The sequence below is a fragment of the Scomber japonicus genome, chromosome 13, assembly GCF_027409825.1.
Source record: "Scomber japonicus isolate fScoJap1 chromosome 13, fScoJap1.pri, whole genome shotgun sequence".
Taxonomy (NCBI): Eukaryota; Metazoa; Chordata; class Actinopteri; order Scombriformes; family Scombridae; genus Scomber; species Scomber japonicus.
The window spans coordinates 12,969,928-12,996,686 of record NC_070590.1 but is presented as its reverse complement, the minus strand read 5'-3'; the positions used below and the strand labels follow the sequence as shown (position 1 = coordinate 12,996,686).

Genomic DNA, 26,759 nt, shown 5'->3' with positions numbered 1-26,759 from the left:
CTAAAATATGTATTTTCGATAGAGATCTCGGCACAGAGACCAGATGTGTTAGTTTAGTACAATTTTTTTTCTTTCTTTTTTTTTTTTTGTAGCTGACAGAGAGTTCAACTCACTACAGCACCACCAATGAACAGTGAGAGAGACCTGCGCATATCGTCAGCAGCCGCTTCTCCAGCCTCAAGCTAAAATTCGTCAGATCTGAGATCACAGAGGATTTTTCTCATTCAGTCCGGCTAGAAAACATATTCACAAAAGTTTGAGGATATAGGCAGCGGATACCGAATATACCCACGACCCATCTGCTGTAAGTGGTTTTCTCAATTTTTCTCGCCTTTTTATCAGGCTGAAGAAGGGAAGAAGGGAGTAACACTCGGATTTAGAAAGGGATGATTTGTGTGGCTGGACGCCGCTAGGATAGAAGACGAGTTTCCTTGGCGAGAAGGTAGAGTTTGCCGTCGAATTTAAGACCGTTTATCGGGTATTTGGTGGCAAATAAGAGCCGTTTGATGTTTTTTAACGGGAGGCAGACTGGTTTCAGCACCACGGACAGCGCTAAGAATAAAACAGCATCAACGCACATTTGCTTAATTACTCCGCCACGCACGAATTGGATCGCCATGCATGTATTTAGACCAGCCTTGCAGGGATGCCCGTTGCATTTCTATCCGACCTAAATATATTCATATGTGGCGGAGGAGAGGATGACATTTTCCTCTGAATAACTTAGAAAGTGTGCTTGTGCGGGATTTTCTCCTCCATTCGTTAATCTGCATCATCCCCGATTTATCAAATCCTTGTCAACCAAAGGATTTATTTTTATTTTTATTTCGTTTTGACAGCATTGTGTGTCCTCCAGGCTCCCATTCGCTCGCAGTGCACCTTGAACATCACAAGCAAGTAACATGGGTATTGTCTATGTGGGCTGTATGTCTGAGGCAGAATCTCGTAGTCCTTTAAGAAATAGTGGTTTAGTGTTTTTTTATAAGTAAGTAATGGTCCTCTCATGAACACATCGATTATTGCTTTCAAAAATGGATCGTGAATCCGAGCATTGTGTTTTGCATGCACAATAGCGCAGGCTATTGCTTACATACTTTATGACCTGGCTGACATCATAGCTTAATGATTGAGGAGGACGCAAATGCTCTTATTTTAGGGGGATTTGGTTGATATTGCGGTACTGCCGCGTTTCACATTGCAGGGTATTAGAGGAGGCTGTGTACAGGTGCTACAAGCAAACACTGGGTGTTGTGTGGTCGGTGGTGTGTTGCCTTGTTATTGCTTCTTAATTATAATGCGCTACACATTCAGCCATATACTGGGTGTCAGTTATGAAAGTCGTGTATACATTAGGTCCCTGTCTGATCTGAATGCTGAGCAGCTATTTAAATTCGGTCCCACATAGGGTGTAGAATATGTCTCTGTCAATGTGACACCTGATTCAAAATGATGATGTAAAATCTTTAAAGAGGTGCGTGTGTCAAGTGCCATGCATGGCCCAATGCATGTGGCAGGGCCATTTGGTTTGATTCATGTGCTGTCAGTAAATCTGTGAGGCAAGAACCAGGACCAGAAACCTCACATAAAGCATCTCTATAGGAACATAGATCTCTTTTACAGCCTGCAACTCCTCATTGGCTGTTGTTGTTTTAGCACATCTACATGTTCAGTGATCACCTGATATGATGAAATGTTGTGGGTAATGGTGAACATTGGCTCATATGACTTGGTAAATATGTCCATCATCTCTGTCTCTATCTGACCTCCAGCAGTGAAAGGTCCTCATATTGCAACTATGTGTGGACGGAGCAGGACGGCCTTTCTGTGTCTGTGGGCTTGCTTGCTTGTCGCCAACAGCGTACTTGGTGGGAAAAGGTAAGAACAAACATTACCTTATAAATGCATATGTAGTGGTGTAATACACTGACTTAATGGAAAATTCAAAAATGGGGTATGCAACCCACAAATACCGTTCACACTGTTCATATTAATTGGTTTTATTATACTGTATATTTAAGATGTAAATGCTGCACTTTGTTTGCATGCTGATATTTTTGCTTTTATGAACATGGGAACACAATAGTTGCCCATGGTAACAAGACCACAATGCATTGGGTAAAATATTGAATGCAGTCAAGTTAAAAGGGATAATTAGCATAAAATGTTGGCCTCACTTGCCATTTAGTTAACTGGCTAGTAAATATGTCAGTAAATCAGTCAACCAGCCAAGGGGGAAACCAATTGTACACCTGCTGAGCTGATATTCTGTCTTCCTTCCTATTGCTTGGTTTATTGGGTTACACTCTCACAGAGCATATCCACTGTGGTCGTAACTGGGGCATCCCCACAGGACACCTCCATGCTTATAATTGTATGGAGGTAATAAGATGTGCAACACTGAGAGAGGATATAAGGAGCCAAAATAGCCACTGTCCATGTTACTATAAAGATGCACTTTTTTTGGTACACTAGCCTTATGGGACAATGCCAAATTTACATTTTAGCTCCTGGGCTGTTTTGAGTAGATAGTGTGTGTTGTACCATGATATTTGGCGCAGATGTGTGCACATGTTTTTTTGACAGTGGCTGCCAGGATAGTGGGGTCGATGTACAGACACACTACTCAATGTCAACACTGAGGTGTTGGATGTCACCTAACCAGAAGCGGGCAATCAGAGAGAGGAAGGAAGAGAATGATTTTATAAGAGATGACAGCAATAAGATCCACTCACTGACTGCAACTCCATCAATTCCCGCATGATGGAAAACACTAGGCAGCCAATCATGTGTAGCACATCTCAAAACATCATAATCCAACTCCACTTCTTGGATTACTGTGGATAACACTGACATTGAATCCTACTGCAGACCAGTTAAACAATTACAAAAACCAACACCAGTATTATAATCTGTCAGATGTTGCAACTGCATGAGATCATGTGCACTCTCGCCCCATTGTGGATCTTCTTGAGAATCCTGTAGAGACTGAAGGATCAGCCTTTTCTGCATGGATGAATAATTCATTAGAACTGTCATAGGCAGTTGACTTGAACAGTGATGTCTTGAGATGGTCCAGTTTGCTTCTCTTTCAGTGACAACACAGCTACACCACAAAAAAACATATACATCCAATATGCAGAATATGTTTCAGTTTACATGCCCTGAGCATTATGCAGAACACAGATGGAATGTGTCTTATTTGAAATATATGATGCACTGCAGCGATGACTTGCACAGTGATTTGATCAAACTGATTAATCACAGTCATAGCTTGGGTTTGAGATGTACCGACTAGCAAATGGAGGGTCTGATTTACTGGGTTTGATGTACTGTACACTGAGCACATTAGAGAGAGTCTAAAAGTACTGATGAGTTTACTGATGAACTGTCACTACAAACTGCAATGTAATTATCACTCAAAGATTTATTGTATAATCCAGTCTCCTTTTTGAAGTCAAATACAGAATAGCACACACACAAGCATACACACCTCGGGGGATTCCAACAAGACACGGTAATCAGGAAGGCCTAGCACTCTGCTACAGTATGTTGCCAACGAAAGAAATTGCCTTATAATTAGATATCCGAGTATGACGAGAGGGAGAGAGAGACATACAGTAAAATGGTGAAAGAGAGAGAGAGAGAGGGACATCGGCAGAGTGAATGTGAAAGGCACTGTTGCTGTTCAGATGACCTGTAGATGGGGATGGTGTACAATGTTTTATGAGGAAGTGGCCCCTGGCTGATAAACATGTGTATTCTTCTACACCACCTTTTCCCCTCTCCATTTTCTTTTCTTTTCCTTGGCATACTACCCAACCCACCCCCCACCCCCATCCACCCCACTCCCCCACCCATGTTTCCAGTACGGACTATAAAAATGTCTGTGCTAAAAATATATATGTGCCATATTGTTCCATTCTTTCTTACCGTGTGAAAATGTAATTCTGCTACTAGACTGAGATGACTAAATTTGCTTGTCAGTATCTTGGTTCAAGCCAAAATAAAGCAGACTACATCATTCAAGGTCATAAAATGTGACCTTCACACTTTCACTGATTACTAATTACTTGTGTGGGCATATTTTCCCCTATATTCACCAACATTATGTATATTTTAATTATTGGTGAACTTGAAAGAGCTTGATTGTTTTCTGTGTTGGTGGAGAATATAACAAGAGGACTGTAACCCTCAGGGCATACCAGAAATTGTTTCGTCTTTGGTAAATCTGAAATGCCTAAATACATGTGGGAAGTAGTAATATTAAGGAAGGGAATGTTTTATTTTAGCCTCAGTTAAAGCTCCATGGAAGTCATTTTTGCTACATAAATTGGTTTCTAAGACCAGAACAAAACATAGTAATGATTGTATTGAATTTTAGTATTTACTTCTAACTGTGGCGCAAAACAAAATTGCTATCACAGTTTATACAGTTTAATGATAGCCTTTGGTTTTCAGAGTTGGTGGGGTTTTTTTGGCAGATAGAAGGATGCTCACAATTTAAGGGAAACTAGTGGCACAGAGATGCACATTAACCCTTTTATACAAATCCATGTGTGACACGGATGGAGAAACCTTATTTAGAAATAGTAATATTTGGCATCTCACATTCAATCTGCTGCAGTACCACAGCTTTGAATATGAACTGTGTCTCTAAAACTCAACTCCCCAGTTTCACTCAGCAGTATCCTCACCTTTTTCCAACCTTGTTCTTCCGCCTTTTATCTCCCCCTGCTCCTGCTCCTTCTCCATTATCTCCATCTCTTTTTTTCTCTTTTCCTCTTGGTGGTTTTCTAGCAAGTTTCTTCAGTTGACACTCTCCCCCCTGCCATTCCTACTACTTTTCCTTCCCTCCCATTGCAGATCCCTGCTAACTAATCATGATGACCTCTCCCTCTCCTTGGAGCTGTTCAGCTAGAATAGCTTATTTCCAAACATTTGCTGTTTATTTAGCATGCAATCAAACCAGCATGGTTTGCTATTGGCATAAAAAGAGGGATATGGTGATTGCTTAGTAGATACACTGCATTGTTGGAGACTTGCATCTGATTATTATCAGCACAAACACACATGCAAACATATGGATGAATGTGTACACAGGCTTGAATATGTGCACAGACCCTGAGCCTACAGTACATATATGTATTGATTCAGGTATGCAAATAAATACATGTACACACACTCTCTAAACATCCCTGTCACACCCTGCCTTTATGATACACAGTGTAATTAGAGGCTGTATTCCTGATTATGAGTGTGCTGAAATATTTATGTGCGGAGATGCTACAACTCTATGCTTACAATTACTGATTGGGAATGTTTTCGGCATTGCTCTGAGCATTTTGTTTCATGTTGTTCAAAGAGCACATTCAGCAAGGCCTTTGTGGTCTAAAAGACCATATTAAGGTATAAATAATGTATTATGATTTCTCTATTCTCTCTCTCTGAGATTGTGCCTACATGTGGGTGTGTGTGCACATCCATATGTGTGCTCTGCATGCCCAGTTTTTCATCCTGCTGATGAAACTAATTTTAACACTTGCAAGCCCGCCTTTATTATTATACATATCGAGGTGATACAGGATAACTTGGCTTTGTGGGATATCTTCCTTTCCAGCCCACCTTTGGACAATCACTTGCTTTTTCATCTCATATCAATATGATCTAAAACTTCATGGTCACACACTGTGAATTGTAAATTGGCAACAACAGCGAAATGTGACAGCATTTTCTTCTTCTTTCTGCATTCTATGCTCACCATGTACTTCAACAGAGCTGTCGTGCTAACTACAGAGCAGAGATCATTTTTGTCTTTGATATATGATTCATATTCAGAGCTTGTTCTTTCTCTTTTGGCAGTTTTGACTGTGGTTTTGGATTCTATCTGTGACTTTGAATCTTTTTCTTTGCTTTGCCAGCTCTGGGTCGAACGGCATGACAGATGAACAGAAAGATAACACTACAGTGTTCACGAAGATCTTAGACAGTCTTCTGGATGGCTATGACAATCGTCTCAGGCCAGGACTGGGAGGTCAGTAAAATCAAGTCATTGAATGTATTTTGTTCTTTGTGGTGACTGTTTGAATTACTGACATTTTGCTAATATGCAAATATTACTTTGATGACTCCTACAAATAGCTTACTATGCACATGACCACACAGTATAATATCTACACAACCAGATCTTATGCAAGTGAGTTTGCTTTAAATGTCTGACTTTTTGTGTGATTGTTACAAAAAAATGGAGACTCATTCTTTACCTGCTGCTTTTATGAATCAGTGATGTGTCATAAAGCCAGCACTTGTACTATAACACAGCGGATGTCATTTTATTGCGTGGGTTCCTATTAACTCTATTGTCAGCTGTCCATTGTTAGAAAGAGAAACAAAATGGTAGAGAGAGTGAGCTACAAATCCAGAAATGGAGAATCAGAGAAATAGATCAAGAGAAAAAAAACAGAGAGTAACCGAGAAAAGAGGAAAAAATAACGTGCAAATTGGTGTGTGAAGGACACTGAGGATCAAGCTCTGTGATGCAGCAGGCATCAAACAGACAGGCGAATAAAACCGGGGCATGCTTCAAGTTCAGCAGCCGAGGGGAAGAAATTATGGATTATGATGGGTATCATTCATAAATCATGCTGTCATATTTAAGTTTCAGAATCAGAAAGATTGAACCCTCAATCACACACACACACATACACACACACAGATCGCCTCAGCCACCCCTTCCAAATGAATCCCCAGCGTACCCATTTTGGCTGTCAGTATTACAAGACAAGAGTGGCATATTTCCAGTAAAACAGCAATGTGCGAATTTATTAAGAGATTGAACCACTGTCCGGGTAATGGAGCTGACACTGAAACCAATACCAACAGAAATGGTTATTGACATCCAAAATGGGCATTTTTATGGTGCTTTTTTTTTTTAAACGTTGTGTATGTGTGTGGTTGTGCCTAAGTGTTAACAATACTGTTGAATAGATTGAATGGATCAAAGGCTTTAGCCAGGTGGTCTTGTATTAACAGGTAGTTAGGGGATAATGAATGCCACTGATAGTCGCTCTCTCTGGCAATTTCCTGCTTCAACAGAGCGTGTAACTGAAGTCAAGACTGACATTTTCGTGACTAGTATTGGGCCAGTTTCGGACCATGACATGGTAAGACTCTTTTTTCCTCTGTAAATGTCACTAGTTTCCCTCGTATGCCTTCTCCACCACCATCACCCCTGTCTACTAACTTCTCTAGACACAGTGGTCTTTAAGCTGTAAAATAACTATTAATTTGATGATTCATTCCATTAATTCCTGATGTGTTAATAAAATTGTCAACTGTGATATGTACTTGTGGTGCAGGGTTTCTAATCCCTCTCTTCATAAATGCCATCCTTGTAAATATGATTGCATGTGACATTTATGTTAATGTTGATATATGTCATGAACTCTGACCCCAACCACAAGCTATTGTGATTTTTTTAGATTATTAAAAGATAGATAGCTAAGATCGTTTAGCTTGTAGAGGGAGTATTCATTTTTCAGAACAATCTTGTTTCTGAAGTGTCTTTACTGAAAAAATCTGGAGCTCAGGAATAACACTGGACTGGTTAGCTTTCTAGAAGTTATTTTTACACCAGATTAAGACGCTGATCTGTCCCTCCCTCTTCAAATGTAATTTCATATAAAAAAAAATATAGCTACAAACATGTTATGAGTTGTGCTTGAGAAGGTCAAGCTGTTGTCAAATTCCATTTAAACTCTTGATAAGCACTTCAGTCTGATAAGATGACAGAGAGTCAAGTGGGGGGAAAATGGTAGCATCAAAGCAAAACATTTAAATATCTAATTCAAGTGCAACATCAAAGTACAAAACCATAATTTTCATGATGATATTTTTTATGATGATTTCTATTATTTCTAGTCTACTTCAATATACTACATTAAAAAAAATCAGTGGGATATTCAAACACGAGCATGTGATCTTTGCCCCGTGCGCTGGAAGCCAATTAGTTTCATCCAAATGTCTCACTGCCTCTCCTTTAGCACTTGAAAAAAATGACTCCTGTTATATGCACGTGAAGTGTGTGTACTCTATTTGACATAATCTCAGTTAATTGCACTTGCTGACATGCAGGCCAGGACTATTTTGCTTCTGTGTTAAGGCCAGAAGGAAGAGCCGAAGAACATTGTCTCCATATCTGGCCTTTCCCTATCCTCCTCTATTACCTTGAATCTCTGTTTCAACTCATGCTAATTATCTTACGCGGCCTGAGTGGAAAGAGGAATGGGGGAACAAAAAAACAGGCTGCACTGTAATTTTTACAGGCTCCCTTTTACTCTGCAGCGTAGTCATGTGGAACCATTAAAATCTGCTTTCAGCTATAGTCATTAGTTGCCTTCAAAATGAAATGTCCTCCTAATTTTGTGTCCAACTCTTCCTTTTTGTGCCCAGCGTAATTTAGATTACTGAGCAAAGAAATTTCCCCAAAGATACATTCTAACAATGATTTTTTTTTGGCACTTACCTAACAATACACATGTCTAGATACTAAATTTTGCTCAGTTTTTATTTGGCACATCAAACTGAACAAACCATAATCATATGAGTAATAAAATGGAAGCAAAATGAAAAGGCAACTAAACATATTTCTATGTTAAATACAAAACAATAGTTGTACTATAATGGAGTCACTCATTTAGAAAAGATACTAGGCAGAAAACTATGAACCTCCATCCACTGGATCCTTCTATGTTTGCTAAAGCCTTTAACATGATGAGACAGTTACCAGCAGGGAAACTAGGCCAAGGCTGCCATATGAAAGTCAAAGTGACATGAGGAAAAAGAAGGGGAAAGTGAGAACACATAAAAAGGGTAAAGATTTAAAAAAAAAAAAGAAAAAAAAAAGGTTGAATTACTCAGCATCTTCTCCAAGGTTTAAAGAAAACATCTACTGGGTAGAGGTCTAGCTTTGTTTAACCATTTTCTCTACTCCTCACCATCTACTTGTAGGAGTACACCATTGACGTCTTCTTCAGACAGAGCTGGAAGGATGAAAGATTAAAATTCAAAGGCCCTATGGCCGTGCTGCGTCTCAACAACTTGATGGCCAGCAAGATCTGGACCCCCGATACATTCTTCCACAATGGCAAGAAGTCAGTGGCCCACAACATGACCATGCCGAACAAGCTTCTGCGAATTACAGAGGAAGGCACACTGCTATACACCATGAGGTAGGCTGACATGTTTTACTATACTAGATCAATAAAGTACTTTAGGGAGAGTCAGAGACTATAAGTTATATGAGCTTGGAGGAGAAGCAGGGACATTGTGTCATTTTCTACCAGTGTACTTTCAATTTGCTGAAGAGGAAGAAGAGTTAGGGCATATTAGATCTTTTCTATCTGTATTGAAGAAGAGGGATTGATGTAATATTATTAAAAAACTGTGAAGGAATTATACAAACAATATACATTATCAGTGATTTCAGCTTAAAGGTAAAGGGTAGCTTTATTCTATATTTTTCTTGTTAAGCATGTGTCTCCCAGTGCTTTCTAACTTCCCAGTACACTGTGGCACCTCAACCATGTGTTCCCACAAATCTTTATAAATAGATCACAAATGTATAGTTTCTTTTTTAGGTCTCAGTAGTTTTTTAACACACCTGGGCACGTTTTCAGCAAACATTACTCAAATGTAAGTTAATGCATTTATTGGGGAATATTTTCAGAATGAATACACATTTTTCACACATATTAATATTTGTGGCACAGAAAATAATTATAATTAGAATGAATTCACTACTGGTTTTGTGGTTATTTCATGGAATTTGTTCTCCATAAGAATAACACAGATAATATGAGTAACTAACATATGTGTGATTTGTTTTATAAAAAGATGATATATTACAGCACTAAATTTCTATTTTTATTTGATTGGTTTATATGTTCTTTAGATATTATGATCAGCCATGTGTACCACGTAGATCTTCACTACAATCTGTCATTTTTTCCATTGTAATGTTCACCAGAAAAAATGAAATTGTTTTATGCTGTCATGATTTATCACTGTGGGGATCCTACCTGACAATGGCAAGCAAGAAGATAAGGTGTACGACTAGCTGAGCTGAGCTTGTAATCGCATGTAGCACATTAGTACCCTTCAGCAGAAGGAGGGTAAATAAAACCTTTTAAGACAGTATAAACCTTGATGCACACCACAGAGCAGTGCTAATGTGAGATATCTAAGGCAAGGATTGTAAAACATTTGTTTTAGCATGTTTACTACAGTAGCAGGGGGAGGGTGTAGAGGCGGAGCCCATATTGCTGTCACAGATGAGCGAGATGAGGGATGGATGGGAGATTAGTGTGTCACGGGTGGCCTGACGTGCTGTTTTTCACCAAGCTGTCAGAAAATAGAAACCCACAGCTCAGGGAACTGGAGCGTTTCTGTTGGTTTGGGGGAAAGTAGCAGTTCGACGTGTTTGGCGCTGAGAGACTGGAAATAAATAGCACACCACATGTTCCTGTTGCCTCACTGTACTTAATTGTCATTATTGTGCCTTAATTCTCCCTGTCTTCTTTGTAACTCCTCCACCAGCACTGTCACCATGCTTTCCTTCTTCCTGGTTGTACCAAATGCTGTGTCCTCTTTATTTTCCTTGCTGCCAGTTTTTTCTAATTCTCTGTCCATTTCTCTGTGAATCTCTCTAGGCTTACTGTAAGAGCAGAATGTCCCATGCACCTCGAAGACTTTCCTATGGATGCCCATGCTTGTCCGCTTAAGTTTGGCAGCTGTAAGTGGCCTCTGTACTCACACATAATCTCACATACATTCACATACATGTGCATGGACACACTACCCAGACACACACACTTCTCTGACACACTGTCTCTACCTAATCCAAATGGAAGCACGACCCCGGCACTAGTCACTGATAAGGGATGACAGTGTGGTAACAGCTGTTCTCCCGGAGGAACTGTCCGCCAAGGCCCCTCTGGTCTCCCCATTCAACCCTGCCAGGCACTGCAAGACCCTGTAAGACCCTGGCAGGCATGCGACGTGGAGACCTGCGTTTATCCAAAGCAGCACTCTCTGTAATATTTCCAGAGCATCACACCAGCTGCTCACCGCTGACAGCTACTCCTGCCCTGCATCATCCTTGAGAAGGCATAACAAGAGATAGAATGATGGAGGTTTGAGACAAGAATAGAGAATGAGAGAAGAACTAGAGGGGAGGAAAAAAATGGTAAAAGAGAAAGTGAGAAAACAAGAGCGAAAATACAAGAAGAGCAGAGCGCCACACTGTCTCTGTGCCATTCTTCAGACAGCTGCACAGCGTGAGTGAGAGGACCAAGCCTCAACCCCCTTTAAATTGAACTCACTCCCTAAATATTTCAGTGATGAGCTCTCTTCCTTATGCTGCAGTCTGCAGTCGAGCCATCTCTGCAGTGGTCGAGCCACACTGCATTTTTGACAGGTTTGGTGGCCAGAGGGAAGAAAAGACTGACTTAGCTGTTTTAAGGTCATGTTGTCCTGTTGGGATGTTGTTTGTTTGTTTCCTTATAAGTCGAGGAATGACATGACGTGGCATGACAAGATGTGACATGGCAGGGCATTACATCTCATGAAAAAATGAGAAACATTTTTGAGAAGAAGCAACAAAATATAAGACAGTTTGAGCTTGGATAATAGACAAAAAGATTTGATGAAACAGTGGAGATGAGGTTAGCAGAGACTAACAAGGTGAACTTTAAAAAAATGTTTAAATAGCAAATGAGACAAGACAAGCAGAACTGTGATGTGAGCCAACTAAACAAGATGAGAGAAGACAAGATGAGACAAAATTAGATGAGGTGAAGAGAATTTTAGTGGGGGACCTCGTTTTAGCTTTGTCTTTTTTTTCACCTGGCATTCCTAACAGCTCCAAAAATACAACCCACAAGGCAACACGTGACGGCAGACAACGAGCAGAAAAATAACTTCTAACCTTTCACTTTGTTTTGTCCTTGTCAGATGCCTACACTCGAGCAGAAGTAGTGTATGTGTGGACCAGAGGGGCTGCCCAATCTGTAGTAGTGGCAGAGGATGGGTCCAGGTTAAACCAGTACGATCTGATGGGGCAGAGTGTGGATTCTGGTGTGGTGCAGTCCAGCACAGGTAGGTTTTAGTTCGGGCATGTTGTGCTCTTAATTATACTGCTAGTTGCAAAATAAATAAATGAAACGATAAAGGGAATATCTGCATTTTGAAATAATTAATTTGTCACCTAATTAATCACTCACTTTCACAAAAACAAAAAACAAAAGAACATCAATCTCTATCTTTCTTCACTGTATAAATGGTGGTCTGAATTGTCAGGAACTGAATCAATTTGACAGCTGCATCACTTCATCTGCATCTTTGGTGGCATTGTCGCGTTACAAATGACAGGCCATGTCCTAGATTCATAATTTCCCTACTGGCCATTACATCTTTTTTCCACCTCTCCCGTTTGGTCCATTGATACTGGCAAAAATTGACAGCATAAAATGGGTGACCTGTTTGCAGTAACACTGGCTGCAGGCAGAAAGTAATGCTAAAGACAGCCATAACTGCCAATTCACAGTTTGTTTTATTGGCAAAATGCTCCCAAGTGACTACAACTACCAAGCTTGTTTCAATAAGCTATGTTTGACACATTAAAATCTGTTTCATTATTATTATGCTTATTTCTTAAGAAAACCTCAAACTTGAGCAATTATTACAACAAGATTAGGTCCCAGTGCCATTCCAAAGGCTACTACCTCTGACTGTGACTGTTGAGTTTTGTCTGAAACTGGCTCTGAATGCACTTATTAAATCAAATGAATCATGTCTGAGTATTGAGTTTGCTGACAAAAGACACCCATAACTGTGCCAATAAATCTCAACTACAATAAAACTGAAGGCCAAAACACAACAAATCCAAACACACACATATAATGTTAGACTATAGAGACAGTTACAATAGATGGCCTTAACTTATATTTCTCAAGTATATTTAAAAAGTTTGATTCTACCTGTGTTCTTAACGTTCTTTGTCTTCTGTCAACTGTAGGAGAGTATGTTGTGATGACAACCCACTTCCACCTGAAGAGGAAAATTGGTTACTTTGTGATCCAGACGTACCTACCCTGCATCATGACAGTCATCCTCTCCCAGGTGTCTTTCTGGCTCAACAGAGAGTCTGTCCCTGCCAGGACTGTGTTTGGTGAGTCGTCTGCTCTCTCCTCTTCTAAACATCTGTGGGTAACGAAATGAGCCCATCACCAGAAGGTCTCAAATCTGTTCTTGGAAAATCATTGTGACAGATATGATGATGACACATTTGGCCCTTACTTAAAGTATAGTGCCTTTGAGCAAGGTACTAAAAAAACATGGCTGTTTAAAAAAAACGAACTGGTATAATATCTGAGAATGGAACAAATACATGACACAGCATCACAATATCATAGTTATGTCAAAATATGACTTTTTATAGTAATTTTATAGAAACTGCATATCTGTTGCACATTTTAAAATCACATAATTACACAGAAGGTTTGGAGTTATTATGCTGATGTTTATCTTGATACATGAGTAAGTAATATAAACAATTATGTTGAAATCCTTACAGTATATGTAATAACTTGGATAACATAACACTATGCAGCAAGTTATTATATCAGGAATTTTAAAAACACACAGTCGAGCCACATATAGCTGCAGCAGCAGTCAATGACCTTTGGGTGCCGCTTTATTTCTTTCTAACGAGATTATAAAAATGGTGGATGTTTCATTAAATTATATCTAAGGGAGCTAAAGTGTGCAGACCTTTTTTACATTGGGTCTTTGGTCCAGCACCTGTTTGAGGTTTATTGGATGTGCACATCTACTACAGTTTTTAATTTCCACCAAGACTGAAAATATGACTTTCAGATTAACAATCAAAGTAACGTGAATGTGATGGCTAGCCTATTTGCTTTCCATCACTAGAGACAGATCCTTGGACAGAAATCCAAAGCAGATGTGTATATAGACAAAAACCATTCATTAAAAGGAATAGTTCAACATTCTGGGCAATATTTTTTGCTGAAAGTTAAAAAAAATACACCCTCGACACCTCTAAATCTCACTAATCAACACTTATCTAATTTTTAAAATATATACACAAACAGAAATGTAAAAAGGACCAGTTGTAGTTCTACATGATGTACCTATTCCATGTTCAAACAGTGGATGGGTCCATTAACTTGCGAAAGTCTGCTGGTTGCCTGGCAACCTTACCGTGACGACAGAGTGATATCGATCTTTTCATCAAACTCCCGGCAATAAAGCTATAAGCATATTTCCCAAAATGTCGAACCATTCCTTTGAAGGATATTAAATGTTAAAAGAGTGATGAGCTCTTGCACATTCTATCCAAAATACATTGTATAATATTTCTATTCTGTTCTGTTCTGCTGTGATCTATTCTGCACCAATGTGGTGAACAAGAGCTTTAATCAGCTGTGGCTGGCTGCAGTAGAATTTCAAGCACAAGGCTCAGTGTGAATTTAGATTTATGTGCTCTGAATGTGTGTCTACAAGTGTACGTGTGTGTTTGTACCTACCCGTGTGTGTGTATGTGCTCACACGCGTCCAGTGTGTATTATGTGCATGTGTATATATGTGTGTACGTGTGTGTGTGTGTATCTGGTGTGTATCTGTCTGTCTGTCACACTAAGGTCTTACATAATGCTGCCCAAAAGGAAAGCTCTTGCTTGTCTGCAGCATGCTCTGTATCAGCAAAGCACAGCAGCAGGCAGAATGTCCTTGAGTTACCTCACCCTACACTCTTTCTTCTTCTTTTTATTCTTCTTCTCTCTCTCTCTCGCTCTCTCCTTTCTCTCTCTCTCTCTCTTCTCATGGATGTCAGTGTCTCCTCTGGCCTATTACTTAAAGAGCTTTCCCAGAAACATTATACAGGCACCAGATTTCGCAGCTCTGCAGTCTCTAGCAGGTTTTTCTACCATTCCTGCCATGTTTTGGTATCTGTTTGTGTGTGTGTACAATATTGCGTGTTGGGTGTGTGTGTGTGTGTGTATGTGTGTGTGAGTACCACAGCTAGCTACCTGCGGTGCTTGTCATGTGTCGAGGGGAAATGAGGATGGCCTAGATTAGATTCAAACAACTATCTAGGGCATGTGCGTCCCCCTTGCTATCATTGCGGGTTCTGCTTCATGAGATTATATGCACGCAGCGTATGGATACATGAACGCACGCACGCACGCACACACACACACACACACACACACACACACACAGAGAGAGAGAGAGAGCGCGAGAGTTCTATAAACACATATACATGCTTTGAAGTCACAGACCAACACAATGCTGCAGTATGGGTAGGTCATTCGTGTGATTAATATGCATCATCTGAGATAGCAGATGGATGAGCCTTTTATTCAGAGAGGAGGTTACACTGTCAATACCACTATAAATGAAACATTAAGAATACATAGCAGACAATCATGATATTTAATTTCCATCTAAATCCTTGTAGTATGCCAAACCATTGTACATGTGTCTAGTGTTGTTAGGATGAAAGAGTACACTCACCCATCATGTCACAGGTTCTTATATTGCTTGTATACTGTATATATTTATTTTAATAAATATATGCAAATGGTAACCTTAACAACAAGCTAGCTGGGGATAATAAATGTAAACTCTGTAATAATGCATTGCATGTTAATGTTACACAAAGGTTAATGTCTAGTAATGTCCCAGTGTATGTAATGTTCACACTTGGTTCCATTTTTTGTTGTTGTGACTTATATTGTTGTTATTATTTTGAGAGCTGAATTTACACATGGTGCTTCATCCATTTAATGAATATGACGTGAGACAGACAGATGTCAAGAGTTTTGAAACAGGCAGCTGAAGCCTGAGAATGTCGATGAACACTCAGGTCCATATTAGATGTACTTGCAATTTAACATGCCAGTATCGTGTCTGAATAAGGGCCTGGCTCACTTTTACATAAATGTCACGACAGCAATCTTACAAGGTCAAGCTAGTACTGTAACATTTCTAAGATAATACCAAAGCTACACCAGCATAAAGTTAAGTACACAAAGAGATATTACTGTAAATTCGCATCTTATTTTGACTTATTGTATCAGTTAATTATCATTTCTTATATGGACAATAAACTTGGTTTAACCAAGCACAAAATTGTGAATGAGCCTAAACTCAACCACACAACCAAATGGATAATTAGACCAGCCTTTTGTTATTTTTTATTTTCATTTACTGCCAAATATCTCAGATGAACAAATGATTATTGAGCAAAATGTTTTACATACAACATCTGCGAAAATAGGAATGAATGAGAGTCCCAGCTTCATGCCTTGCCATTATCTCCTTATGCACTGTTGAACATCATAAAGTAGGCAGAATTATCTAATAAATGATTAATTTGATTAAAGAAAATATTCAGGGTGCGACTCAGGCACTGATGACCACAGATTTTAAAGAAAAAACATTTTAAATCCATCACTGATGCAATATGTGAGGGAGCAGAAAAAACAAATGAATGGCTGTTTGTACCACCATTCCCTCTCACTCACCAGGTACAAAATATCATGCAAGCTTTGTCTGCTTTTGTAGATGTCCTGTCATGTCTGACTAAAGCCATAAGGCACATTTATGTGACAGACATCTATGTCTGAATTACAAAAAAGCCATTACTTAAACAGATACACAGATGAAGCCTGTAATGTTATATATTCCTTTTCTGGAAAGGGATCCGTGAGTACAAAATCCCCCAAATCACTCAAATAAAGTACAATGTTTGTACTCAATTATTTACTAATTATTAATATTTACTGTGGGAGGAATGACTAAACTGCACAAATACAGTAATTCCTCCCAATTCACAGCTTGGTTTCTCTTTGTTTTCATTTTAGAACAAAACACCATGTATCAAACACAGATGCACACAAATGCCATCAATAAACAAACAACTATTGTTGTACTATATTTGCTCTCTTATTACTACAGATGTGATCAGGTTTGTTTCCAACACAGATGTCCAAAGCAGACACATAAACCCCATTAACTTGAGAGAATGCAGCATTGTTTAAATTACATTATGTGACTATGAAGCACATCCTCTGCACTAAATATTTTCCTAATGCCTGCCCTGTAGATGAATAGGCAATTTAAAATCACAGCAGTGGGTAGAGTTATCTTATTTGTCACTGTGGCGATTAAGAGGCTGATTAGTTTATAGCCAGTTTGGTGTAGTGGAAAACTGTTAGCAATTTATTTGCAGTTCAAATGAAAACCAAAAGGAAACAGACACTGATGGTGCTGATATGGTACTCTCCCTTACATCCCCCTCTACCAACCCTCAAAACCCCCATCAACCCCGCCCCCCTCTCTCTCTAAACTGTCAGGGACAGCAGTGCTCAGAAGATTAGCTCACTTGCTTCTCTTTAAAAGCGATTGGCTGGATATTTATTGGTTCTCCCAAGATGCTGTGAAATGTATCTGTTCATTGAGCAATAACACCTACTGTGTATGTGTGTGTGTAGTTTGGTTGTGTATGTACACAAGTGTGAGCATGCGTATGTCATTATATGTGTTTCTTTGCTGTATGTGCACATGTTGGTTGTGTGCCATGGGTGCTCATAAATTCATGATTACTAGCTGACAGCATCATCATGTGTGTGTCTGTGCAGTACAATTCTCCCAGCTGTGGTGGTGGCACAGTCATTTAACTCACCAGCCAGTCAATATGTCATTTTCATTTCCATTTATGTAAATCAGAGGTGACGTAAAGATGCTGGAGGTGATATGTCTCTGAGTCAGGCCCCTCCTGAGGCTTCAGTTATTGATAAGGCATGAATAAATAAGTAGCCGCTGCACATGGAGATGTTGATTGACATCCAACAAAGACAGGTTCACTCCTGGGACTTGTTTAGGGAATATGAGAAGCTTTAGGGAATAGGAGAATAGGTTGCTACATCTTCTAATAATATATATACTACATTTTTTCCATTAGGTGAATTATGGGAATAGGTTTTTTTTTAATGAAAATGACATCCAAATGGTATTTATTATAAACATAACATCATCTGTTTCCCCAACAATAGTAATTACAGCCAAAAATATGAATGGTATTTATGGTTAGATTTAGGTAAAAATGGAGAGAAACAGTATAAGCATGTCAGATTGCCTTAATTGAAAAAACATTGCCAGGGAACACAGTCCAGAAACATTTTTGCGTTTTTGCTGCTAATGTGTGACAAGTATTGTCTCTGCTTGTCCTTCCTTAGGTGTAATTGTGCATTCTGATGGAGAGTTTATGAAACAGCTATTAAACAATTTAACCGTATAGCCCTCTTTTGCCTAGATATACCATATGAGTCTCATTTAAAGGACTCTGTATTCTTTGAGTGAGCAGGCGTCCCACTTAACTATGTCCTTTTGACCTCATCCCACATTTTGGTTGTCATGTTTGATTGGTGGCATACTCAGTCAAAACACTGTCAGAGGCTAATTTCTGCCCAGAACCAGCAAGCATGAGAGTGGAGAGAGGGAGAGGGTAAGAGAGAGTGCACAGCCATTGTTTCTGAAGGCTCACTCTCTTCCACAGAGATTTCTCTGGGGCTTGGCTGTGATCCAATGGCTGAGCAGTACGTTTTACTCACCGGCCTGAGAATGGTAGGATTAGCTGAAGCCTGTCATTCAAGTGTTGCCAATCAAGTAGAGAAGTTGGAACTACCAGACAGTAACAGAGCAAATAAATGCCACAACGATTAAACTAAAACTGAAAAAGATTATTTCTAATCTGACACCTCTCTGGAGAAACAAGGAAATTAAACAAGACAAACTGTCAAACTGCAGAGAGAAGATGGAAAAAAAAATAAATGAATGGCCAATTTAAAATTTTCCGTGAACAGCTGACATTTGTAATAAGGCAATTACACATGCATGACAACCTAAATAACCCCAAAATTCTTCACCATCAACCATTTAATTAACCTTGTTTTTATTAAGTCTAGGAGTATGTCTACCAACTCTAAATGTGAGGAATCTGCAGTCTACTTAAAAAGATAAACTCAACAAAAATATTTTATAAAATGGGATTGAATGCTTGGTAAAGTTATTTCTCAATTAAAACCAACAACCTGCTTTTTAGATCCCATTCTCCTACACACACACACACACACACACACTCAGATCCAATATGGATATGAACATTATTAGTGCAATTTGTCAGAGTAGATACAATACAGTATATTGGTACAGTGATTACTCACTTATTTTTGATAGACTTCACAGTCTGATAGGCCTTTAGGGTAAAGTAAATAGAGGCTGACAGGAAACAGGGAGGGAGAGAGTGGGAAATGACATGCAGCAAAGGCCCCTTGCCAGAATCAAACCAGGAATGCTTCGATTATGCAGCATGCACGTTAATCACTCGGCTACTAAAGAGCTCCGGTATCTTTTTTTAATTGGTTAAAATCTTATCTGACCAACAGAGAACTTTTTCTAGGCATGGATGAATGTTCATCTAAAAGCTCTATAATTAATTGTTGTGTTCCTCAAGATTTAATTTGAGGTCTTACACGTTTTAACCTCTACCTGCTGCCACTTTCATCAGGCACAGCATACATTTCTCTAGCTATGTTGATGGCACACAGCTATACATTGCCGTCTGAACCAATAAATGCCCTTCTTGAATGTTTTTTAGAAATCAAGTTATAGATGGGAGATAATTTTCTATCGCTGTACCAGCTCAACCATTTTTGTTACTGCGGCTCTGAGAGTCAAACTGCAAACACTGGCATTAAACCCCTGTCAACACATAAAAAATATAGTAGTTATCTTTGATCCATATCTAAGATTTGGGCCCCATATTAGCAACATCATTAGGAAAGCATTTAATTATCTGAAGAACACTGCAAGCGAGTGTGGCCATTTCTCTCTAAAGCTAACACAGAGACACTAATGCATGCTTTTAGTACCTGCGGGATTGACTGTTGTAATGTAATCTAATTTCTGGTCTCCCTAAAAATAATATAGCTCAATTACCATTACTTCAAAACTCAGCTGCCCATGTGTTGACTAGAATCAGAAAGACATCACACATTACACTCATTTTAAAGTCTCTGCAATTGCTACCTCTTTACTTCAGAAGTGATTTTAAGATCCTTTTTATTGGTTTATAAAGCTCTTAATGGTCTTGGTCCTATCTTATTTAGTCACTTTGCTTTTAACCTAGGAACCCTCTAGAACCCTCAGGTCTTATGGTACCTGCCTTTTAATTATCCCTAAAGTCAGAATAAAAACCTACAGTGAGGCATCCTTTTATTACTATCCACATCCATGGAACAGCCATCCTGAAATCCTGAGAGCAGACCTACCTTTTTAGTCTGGCTTTGAATTGAACTCTATTTATTTGTTTATTTGTTTAAGTAGTTTTTTTTCTGTTTTACTTGTGTGATCTATATTTTAATTGTTTATGCTATTCTATTTTATTTTGTTTCTCACCTCACTTTTCTTTTCTGGGTGCTTTAATAATTACAAAGTCATTCATTGCTTTGTGTGTGGATGAGGAGGTTTTTGTTTTATTGTGTGATGCACTTTGTGTGACACTGTGAGACGTGTTTTTATGAAAAGGGCTATACAATTAAGTCTGATTGAATGACTGAACTAAATAAATAATAAAAATAACCTTAATGCGAAAAAAACAATTTGACCGTAAGGGAAAAAACAAAGTTGAGTTTAAAGAGACAATACATTTTTTGTCATGAAGCTTCTTACAAACTGTCAAGGACTAAAAGTCTATCAGACAGATTAGACTGAGATCAGAATTTTATAAGCTTTACCTTTATCGATTAAATAGTTGGATATTATCTTCCCCATGTTTTTCAAAAATGCACATTTGGATTGCTTGCCTACATATAGTCAAGCCTTTTCATGCCTGAGTCAGCAGTGATAGCTCTTCCACCTTGATATAGTGAGCTTCACCTTGACATTCATCACCTTAAATCTCTAATATAGTTTTTCCCGATTTGCTTTCTTGTACCATCTTTCCCTATATCTTGACATTTTTTTCTACATTTCTACATTGCCCTGTTCCCTATGTGTGTGTGTGTGTGTGTGTGTGTGTGTGTGTGTGTGTGTGTGCGTGTACGTGTGTGGGCAAACAGAAGCAAAAACCTTATTAGAAGATCATATAAATCAAGTGTCAGTGCTTGTGCACAATGAGCTAAATTGAGTGGAAGGGACTCTCACGAATTGAGTTACACCACTATTAATCCAGTTAGAACTTTCCAGATCAGTGACTTTGTTCATTAACAGCCTTCAAAGCCTCAAGTCTATTAGTTACAACATGTCAAATGGAGTCATTTAAAACCAGCTCTGGAGTCATGTTCTAATGAATCAACTTGCTAGTGTTTGATGATTCCTTGGTAGAGCTATCACTAAACAGAAACATGCTATGCATTCCTGTTAATGCAGTCACACACATACCTTTATTCATGCAGATAATCATTAACAAAGACACACATGCAACCCCCAAACAGATTAATGCAACAAAGCAATACTAAGTAGTAACATCCATGCATTGTTCCAATTTTTAAAACCAACTGCTCTCTTTTTTTTCCTTTTTTTAAATTGAATTTTCTCTTGTGGTAGTAAGACGTTGGAGGAGTTGGAAGACATGTTTCCATGACAACAGAACTTGTCAAACACAGTAAAGTATATATGATTCCAAGCATTGGTGCGCTCTTGTGAGGACTTGTGTAATACCCAGTGGTGCTGTCTTCATCCTCCCCCTCAAAAGTAACTGATTTACTGGCAACAAACTACCTGACAGATTGACAAGACTCTGTTCCCACCCACTGTTTCATCCACCATCCCTTACCTGCCTTCATCCCTTCCTACCACTATACCCCCATCCACCATCCCTTACCTGCCTTCATCCCTTCCTACCACTATACCCCAATTGTCTCCAAGTATGCATATAGGCCATCCTTCTCCAAATAATGTATTTTGATTATGTAGTTGTTAGTCACAACCACAACTGTCCCTTTGAATACCTATTCATCTTCTTTCCCACCATCTCAAGATAAGGATTTAAAAGGTGCCACTCGTTTGTGCTCCAGCTCCAGCTGTGGGCATCCACATGATTGTTGGGCAATTCACTTTGAACTGGCTGTTCTCCAGTGGAGAATGTTCTGGCACCTCATGAGCAGTGACACCTTGGTGTTAGTCACACACCACTGGGAACCTCAACATACTGTTCTTAATTTGTTATAGTTTTTAATTGTGACACCAAACTGGTGTTTCTTGTCAAATGCATTTGTGATGCACTGTATGTGTTCATTCTACAACTTACATTTGCATGCAACTACTTTGCAGAATTAAACTAGTGCAGGTGACCTGACCGCATTTATTCCAGTGCAGGAAGTAGTGCAGTATTTTTATAGCATAGTAAAATGTTGCAGGAAGGATACCTGAAGTCTTTTGACTATTGATTTTTGATTGTTTGTCCTTTTAGCATCCCCCATTTCATTTATTTATGATAGTGTGTCCCTAAACTTAACTAAGTACTTATAATTGCTTAAACATCAATACCTTAATTATGCTGAGATTGCCTTGAGTAGATACTGTAGGGAAAACAAAGGATCACAACAATAACAAATTCACATTTGGAACCTTTTCTGACTTTATCGTTCAGATATTTGCTCATGTTAGGTCAAGCACCATGTACGTGTTTGTGAAATGTGGTAGGTGAGCATTTGCATCAACTCTTAATATGCACATTTTGTGGACTTGCAGTATAGCAAAAACATTTAACATGTAATACAAATTAGCTTTGTATGTACAGAATTGAGTTGGAAGGGAAACCTGGTATAAAAAAGTGACTATGCATCACTTCTCCTCCTGCCTTGCATTCCCATAACGATGTATCCACAAAGCATTCAATGCCCTACTTAGCAGTGGGTGCAGTACAGAACATTGTCATGTGTGGATTCTTATAATACAGTTAGGTGGCACTCATATGGTACATCTCAGTGTCTGTATTTAACTGTACCTTTATTGTTCATGTTCTTCCTCTTTATCTGTTTTATGTCATTGGTGTGGATGGAGCTGTGACTTTTGTCTGAATGAAAGTGAATATTGCTACTGTCATTTGAAGCTTTTTTTTTTCAAATTGCCAAATGCAATCATAACACATTTGACAATGAGGCAGGTGTTACTGTTGATGTTTCCAATTAAACACATTATTTGGAACATTTGATGAAAGAACATGCAATGAAGGCTTCAGAAACTAATTTTAACAATAGATTACAGTAAAATAAATAACATTGACCCACTTATTTGTTATTCTCTTTTGAGTCATAATGAACACAAGAAATGTATGACCACATACCCTGTATACCTACGATGCAGATTTAGTAAATCCATCAGAGGTGTCTTGTTCAGTTATGGCTAATGACCAATCATTCATTCGGCTCTGACTAATGAGAACATAATAATCATCCTTTATGCTTCATGTCACAGCACCAAGTCAGCAATGCCAAAAGCATGCCAAAAGCAAGTGGGAGGATGAGCAGTCCATGATTCATCACTTAGCACTTCATCAGAATTGAGGAGGAAGAAGACGACAAATTCACAATTCTCAGGGGAAACAGTAATATTGCAGGACACATGTAATACCGCAGTACCAGCTGACAAAATAACAGGAAAACCGTACAGTATAATGCAATCCAATCCAAATACTACATGTATGAAGGCTACTGTATATACTAGCCATTGTTACCCACTGTCTGCCCCACATGACCTTGTTTTCTCATATTTTAATCAAAAGTTTCGGATTAAGAGTTGGTTTGAGAATTGTAAAATTAAACAATAGTTTTACATCCCTGTTGTGGCCAAATTGTATAGTAAAATATTCCATATCTTAAAGTTCAGAGGTTAGCACACCAAAAAAGAAGAATTTCCAAAAAGTCCATACAGAAAAGAAAAATTAAAATAAATCTTTAAGATGATTTGAAGAGGTGGATGAGAACATATAATGTGGATCTTTTAAACGTGTGTGTGTGTGTGTGTGGGTATCCTTTGTGCACACATATGTGTTTGTACATAAACATGTCTCTCTACATACAGCATGTGTGTGGGAGGGTCTTCTCTGCATCTTTTATAATTCCTGTACAAGCCAGATGTTCTACAGCTCCCCATGTTAGCCTAGGCTGAATTGGTGGATTGTTTGCTGCTTGGGCTGATGTTATTTGGTGTGTAAACATCTGCAGTAGCCTGTTCTGTGATGAGCAGTGCATCATTAGATATGATCTGACCCAGTTCCTCTCATTCTCTGTGCAGATTCTCATCTGAGCTCTCAGTGATTGATTCTGCTGTTTAGCTATTTGATTTTCCAAGGATGACATACACTCTTTAATATGAGACACATTTGTTCATTGTTAATATTATTGTATTATTGCTATATTACTGATTTTGTGTTGGTGTGTAGGTCAAATTTAGGGATAAAACCTAGTTTGCCTGCATGGTATTAGTCAGCAGCAGTATCCCTGAGGTCAACTATATCTTCCAGCTGCATCTGTGGAAATATCTACCTTTCTGCATCTATTAAAAGAATAAACTGCAAGGCTGCATCAACTGCTCAGATATATTAATGTAAATGAACTGCTTGCTCATAAAAAGAAAAGAAAAAAACTTTCCATGTTATGTTGTCATATGATGGCATTTTAAGATTGCTACAGATTAGCTAATATAGTCCATATAGAGAATGCATTGATTTTTGCACTAGTTGTTGATGTTTTTTTCTTTATAGAGTGTTTAATTCATCTTACTTGATATAATTCATAATATCAACATCAACAACAAATGAGTAATGATATAGCAACTGAGTAATCTGATATTTGATTATATTTCACATGTTGATCTTGTCTGTCTGTCTCCCTGCAGGAGTGACTACTGTCCTGACCATGACCACACTCAGTATCAGCGCTAGGAACTCTCTCCCTAAAGTGGCCTACGCCACTGCTATGGACTGGTTCATTGCCGTCTGCTATGCCTTTGTCTTCTCAGCCCTCATTGAGTTTGCCACAGTCAACTACTTCACCAAGAGGGGATATGCCTGGGATGGAAAAAGTGTGGTGCCAGAGAAGGTATTTGAAGCCCTTCTTAAATTAGTTATGCTCCTAAGGAGTTGCTGCGCTGATAAAGCAGTAGAGAAAATAGACATAAGCTTTGATGGAATACAGTTTGCAAGGTGAAGATGGGGCACAGAACTGCATAAATTATCCCAATTTCTTCAGTTTCATGTTTTAAAGAATCATTCATTTTTGCACAAGGGTAGTTAGCACTGTTGAGGGAGCAGGGCGAGGCAGGTAACATTTAGTTGTTGTTGCCAGCTCATCACATAGAAAATTCAATTTGTGTAACATGACATGAACATTAATAGTTTAGTGTTCTTCTTGTGCTTTCCGCTCCACTTGTCTCTATGTTGCAGTTAGCAGCGTGGTATTCTCCAGCTGTTTTTGAAATAAACAGAGTGAATGAAAGAGATAGGAACATTACTTATTTTGTTAGTTTTAGAGTTTAATACTTCTATTTTCAAATGTGTAGCTGTCAGAAATGAATATTTTTCAACCTTATATTCTTAATTTTACTGAGTATTCACAAGGTAGTCACATACACATCAGCAACCATTCAAAATATATAAAATGCATCTTTAAACAAGCATTGTTTACTGCAATGAATATTACAGTCCAATCAATGATGACGTCTATAACCTGTCTATAACACATTATCCTTCCTTACTTTTCCAAACAAACAAAAACAGCAAAAGAAGAAGAAGGAGTCACTCCTGAAGAAGAACAACACTACAGCCTACCCAGCTGCCACTGCTACAGCCTTTGCCCCCAATATTGCCAGGGACCCTGGATTGGCTACTATTGCCAAAAGCGCCCCACCACCCCCAACTGAGCCCAAGGAGGAGCCAAAGCCCAAGCCTCCAGAGGCCAAGAAGACCTTTAACAGTGTGAGCAAGATAGACAGGATTGCCAGAATAGCCTTCCCTCTGCTCTTTGGAACCTTTAACTTGGTCTACTGGGCAACCTACTTGAATAAGAAGCCCAAATTGCAGGGGGTCAATCCACACTAATCCATGTTTCATTCCTTTTAAATGATATCTGTAATTGTTTGTTTTTCTTTTCTTATTCCTCCAAAAAAAGAAAAAAAGAAAAAAAAAGGTGTTTATTTTCAGACAAACATGGTGTCCATGCTGGTTTGAATTCCCTGTTGTTGCATTGCTTCTATGTTTACCTACATTTTGAAGATTTTGAAAAAACAAAATAGTGAAAAAAAGAATGATACAGATTTTTGAAAGGGTGTTCAGGTCTGGGAGGATGCTACAAAGAAAATGCTACTATAAATACAGTATATAGCCAAGAGAATGCTATTCTACAACTGCACATAGCCCAAACTTGTTAGGGGCTTTTGTTTCTATGTTTTTTTTCTTTTTTTTCTTTTTTTCCCCTATTTTATTTAAACATGAAATCACAGACATGGTTTAAAAAGGCACTTGTGTATATGCATGGGCAGGGCATCCTATTATTTGTATTTATTTATTCAAAATACCGATCAACATTGACTGATGGCTTAGTTTATTTGATATCAGCAGTGAAATGCTACACTCAGTCAAAATATCTTCCATTCTCTGTAGATGTTTTACCAGA

The 26,759-nt window shown here is 38.7% G+C and overlaps 1 protein-coding gene across 1 annotated transcript; it reads left to right on the top strand.

Annotated features, from left to right (window-relative positions):
- The first annotated feature begins 1,795 nt into the window (after window positions 1-1,795).
- On the top strand, window positions 1,796-26,229 carry gabra1 (gamma-aminobutyric acid type A receptor subunit alpha1). Its single transcript, XM_053331162.1, has 9 exons — window positions 1,796-1,875; window positions 5,919-6,031; window positions 7,093-7,160; window positions 9,007-9,227; window positions 10,707-10,789; window positions 12,010-12,153; window positions 13,073-13,225; window positions 24,985-25,187; window positions 25,865-26,229. Exons 1-9 carry the CDS (start codon window positions 1,796-1,798, stop codon window positions 26,183-26,185), a joined length of 1,386 nt encoding a protein of 461 aa, XP_053187137.1. The 3' UTR covers window positions 26,186-26,229.
- The last annotated feature ends 530 nt before the right edge of the window (window positions 26,230-26,759 follow it).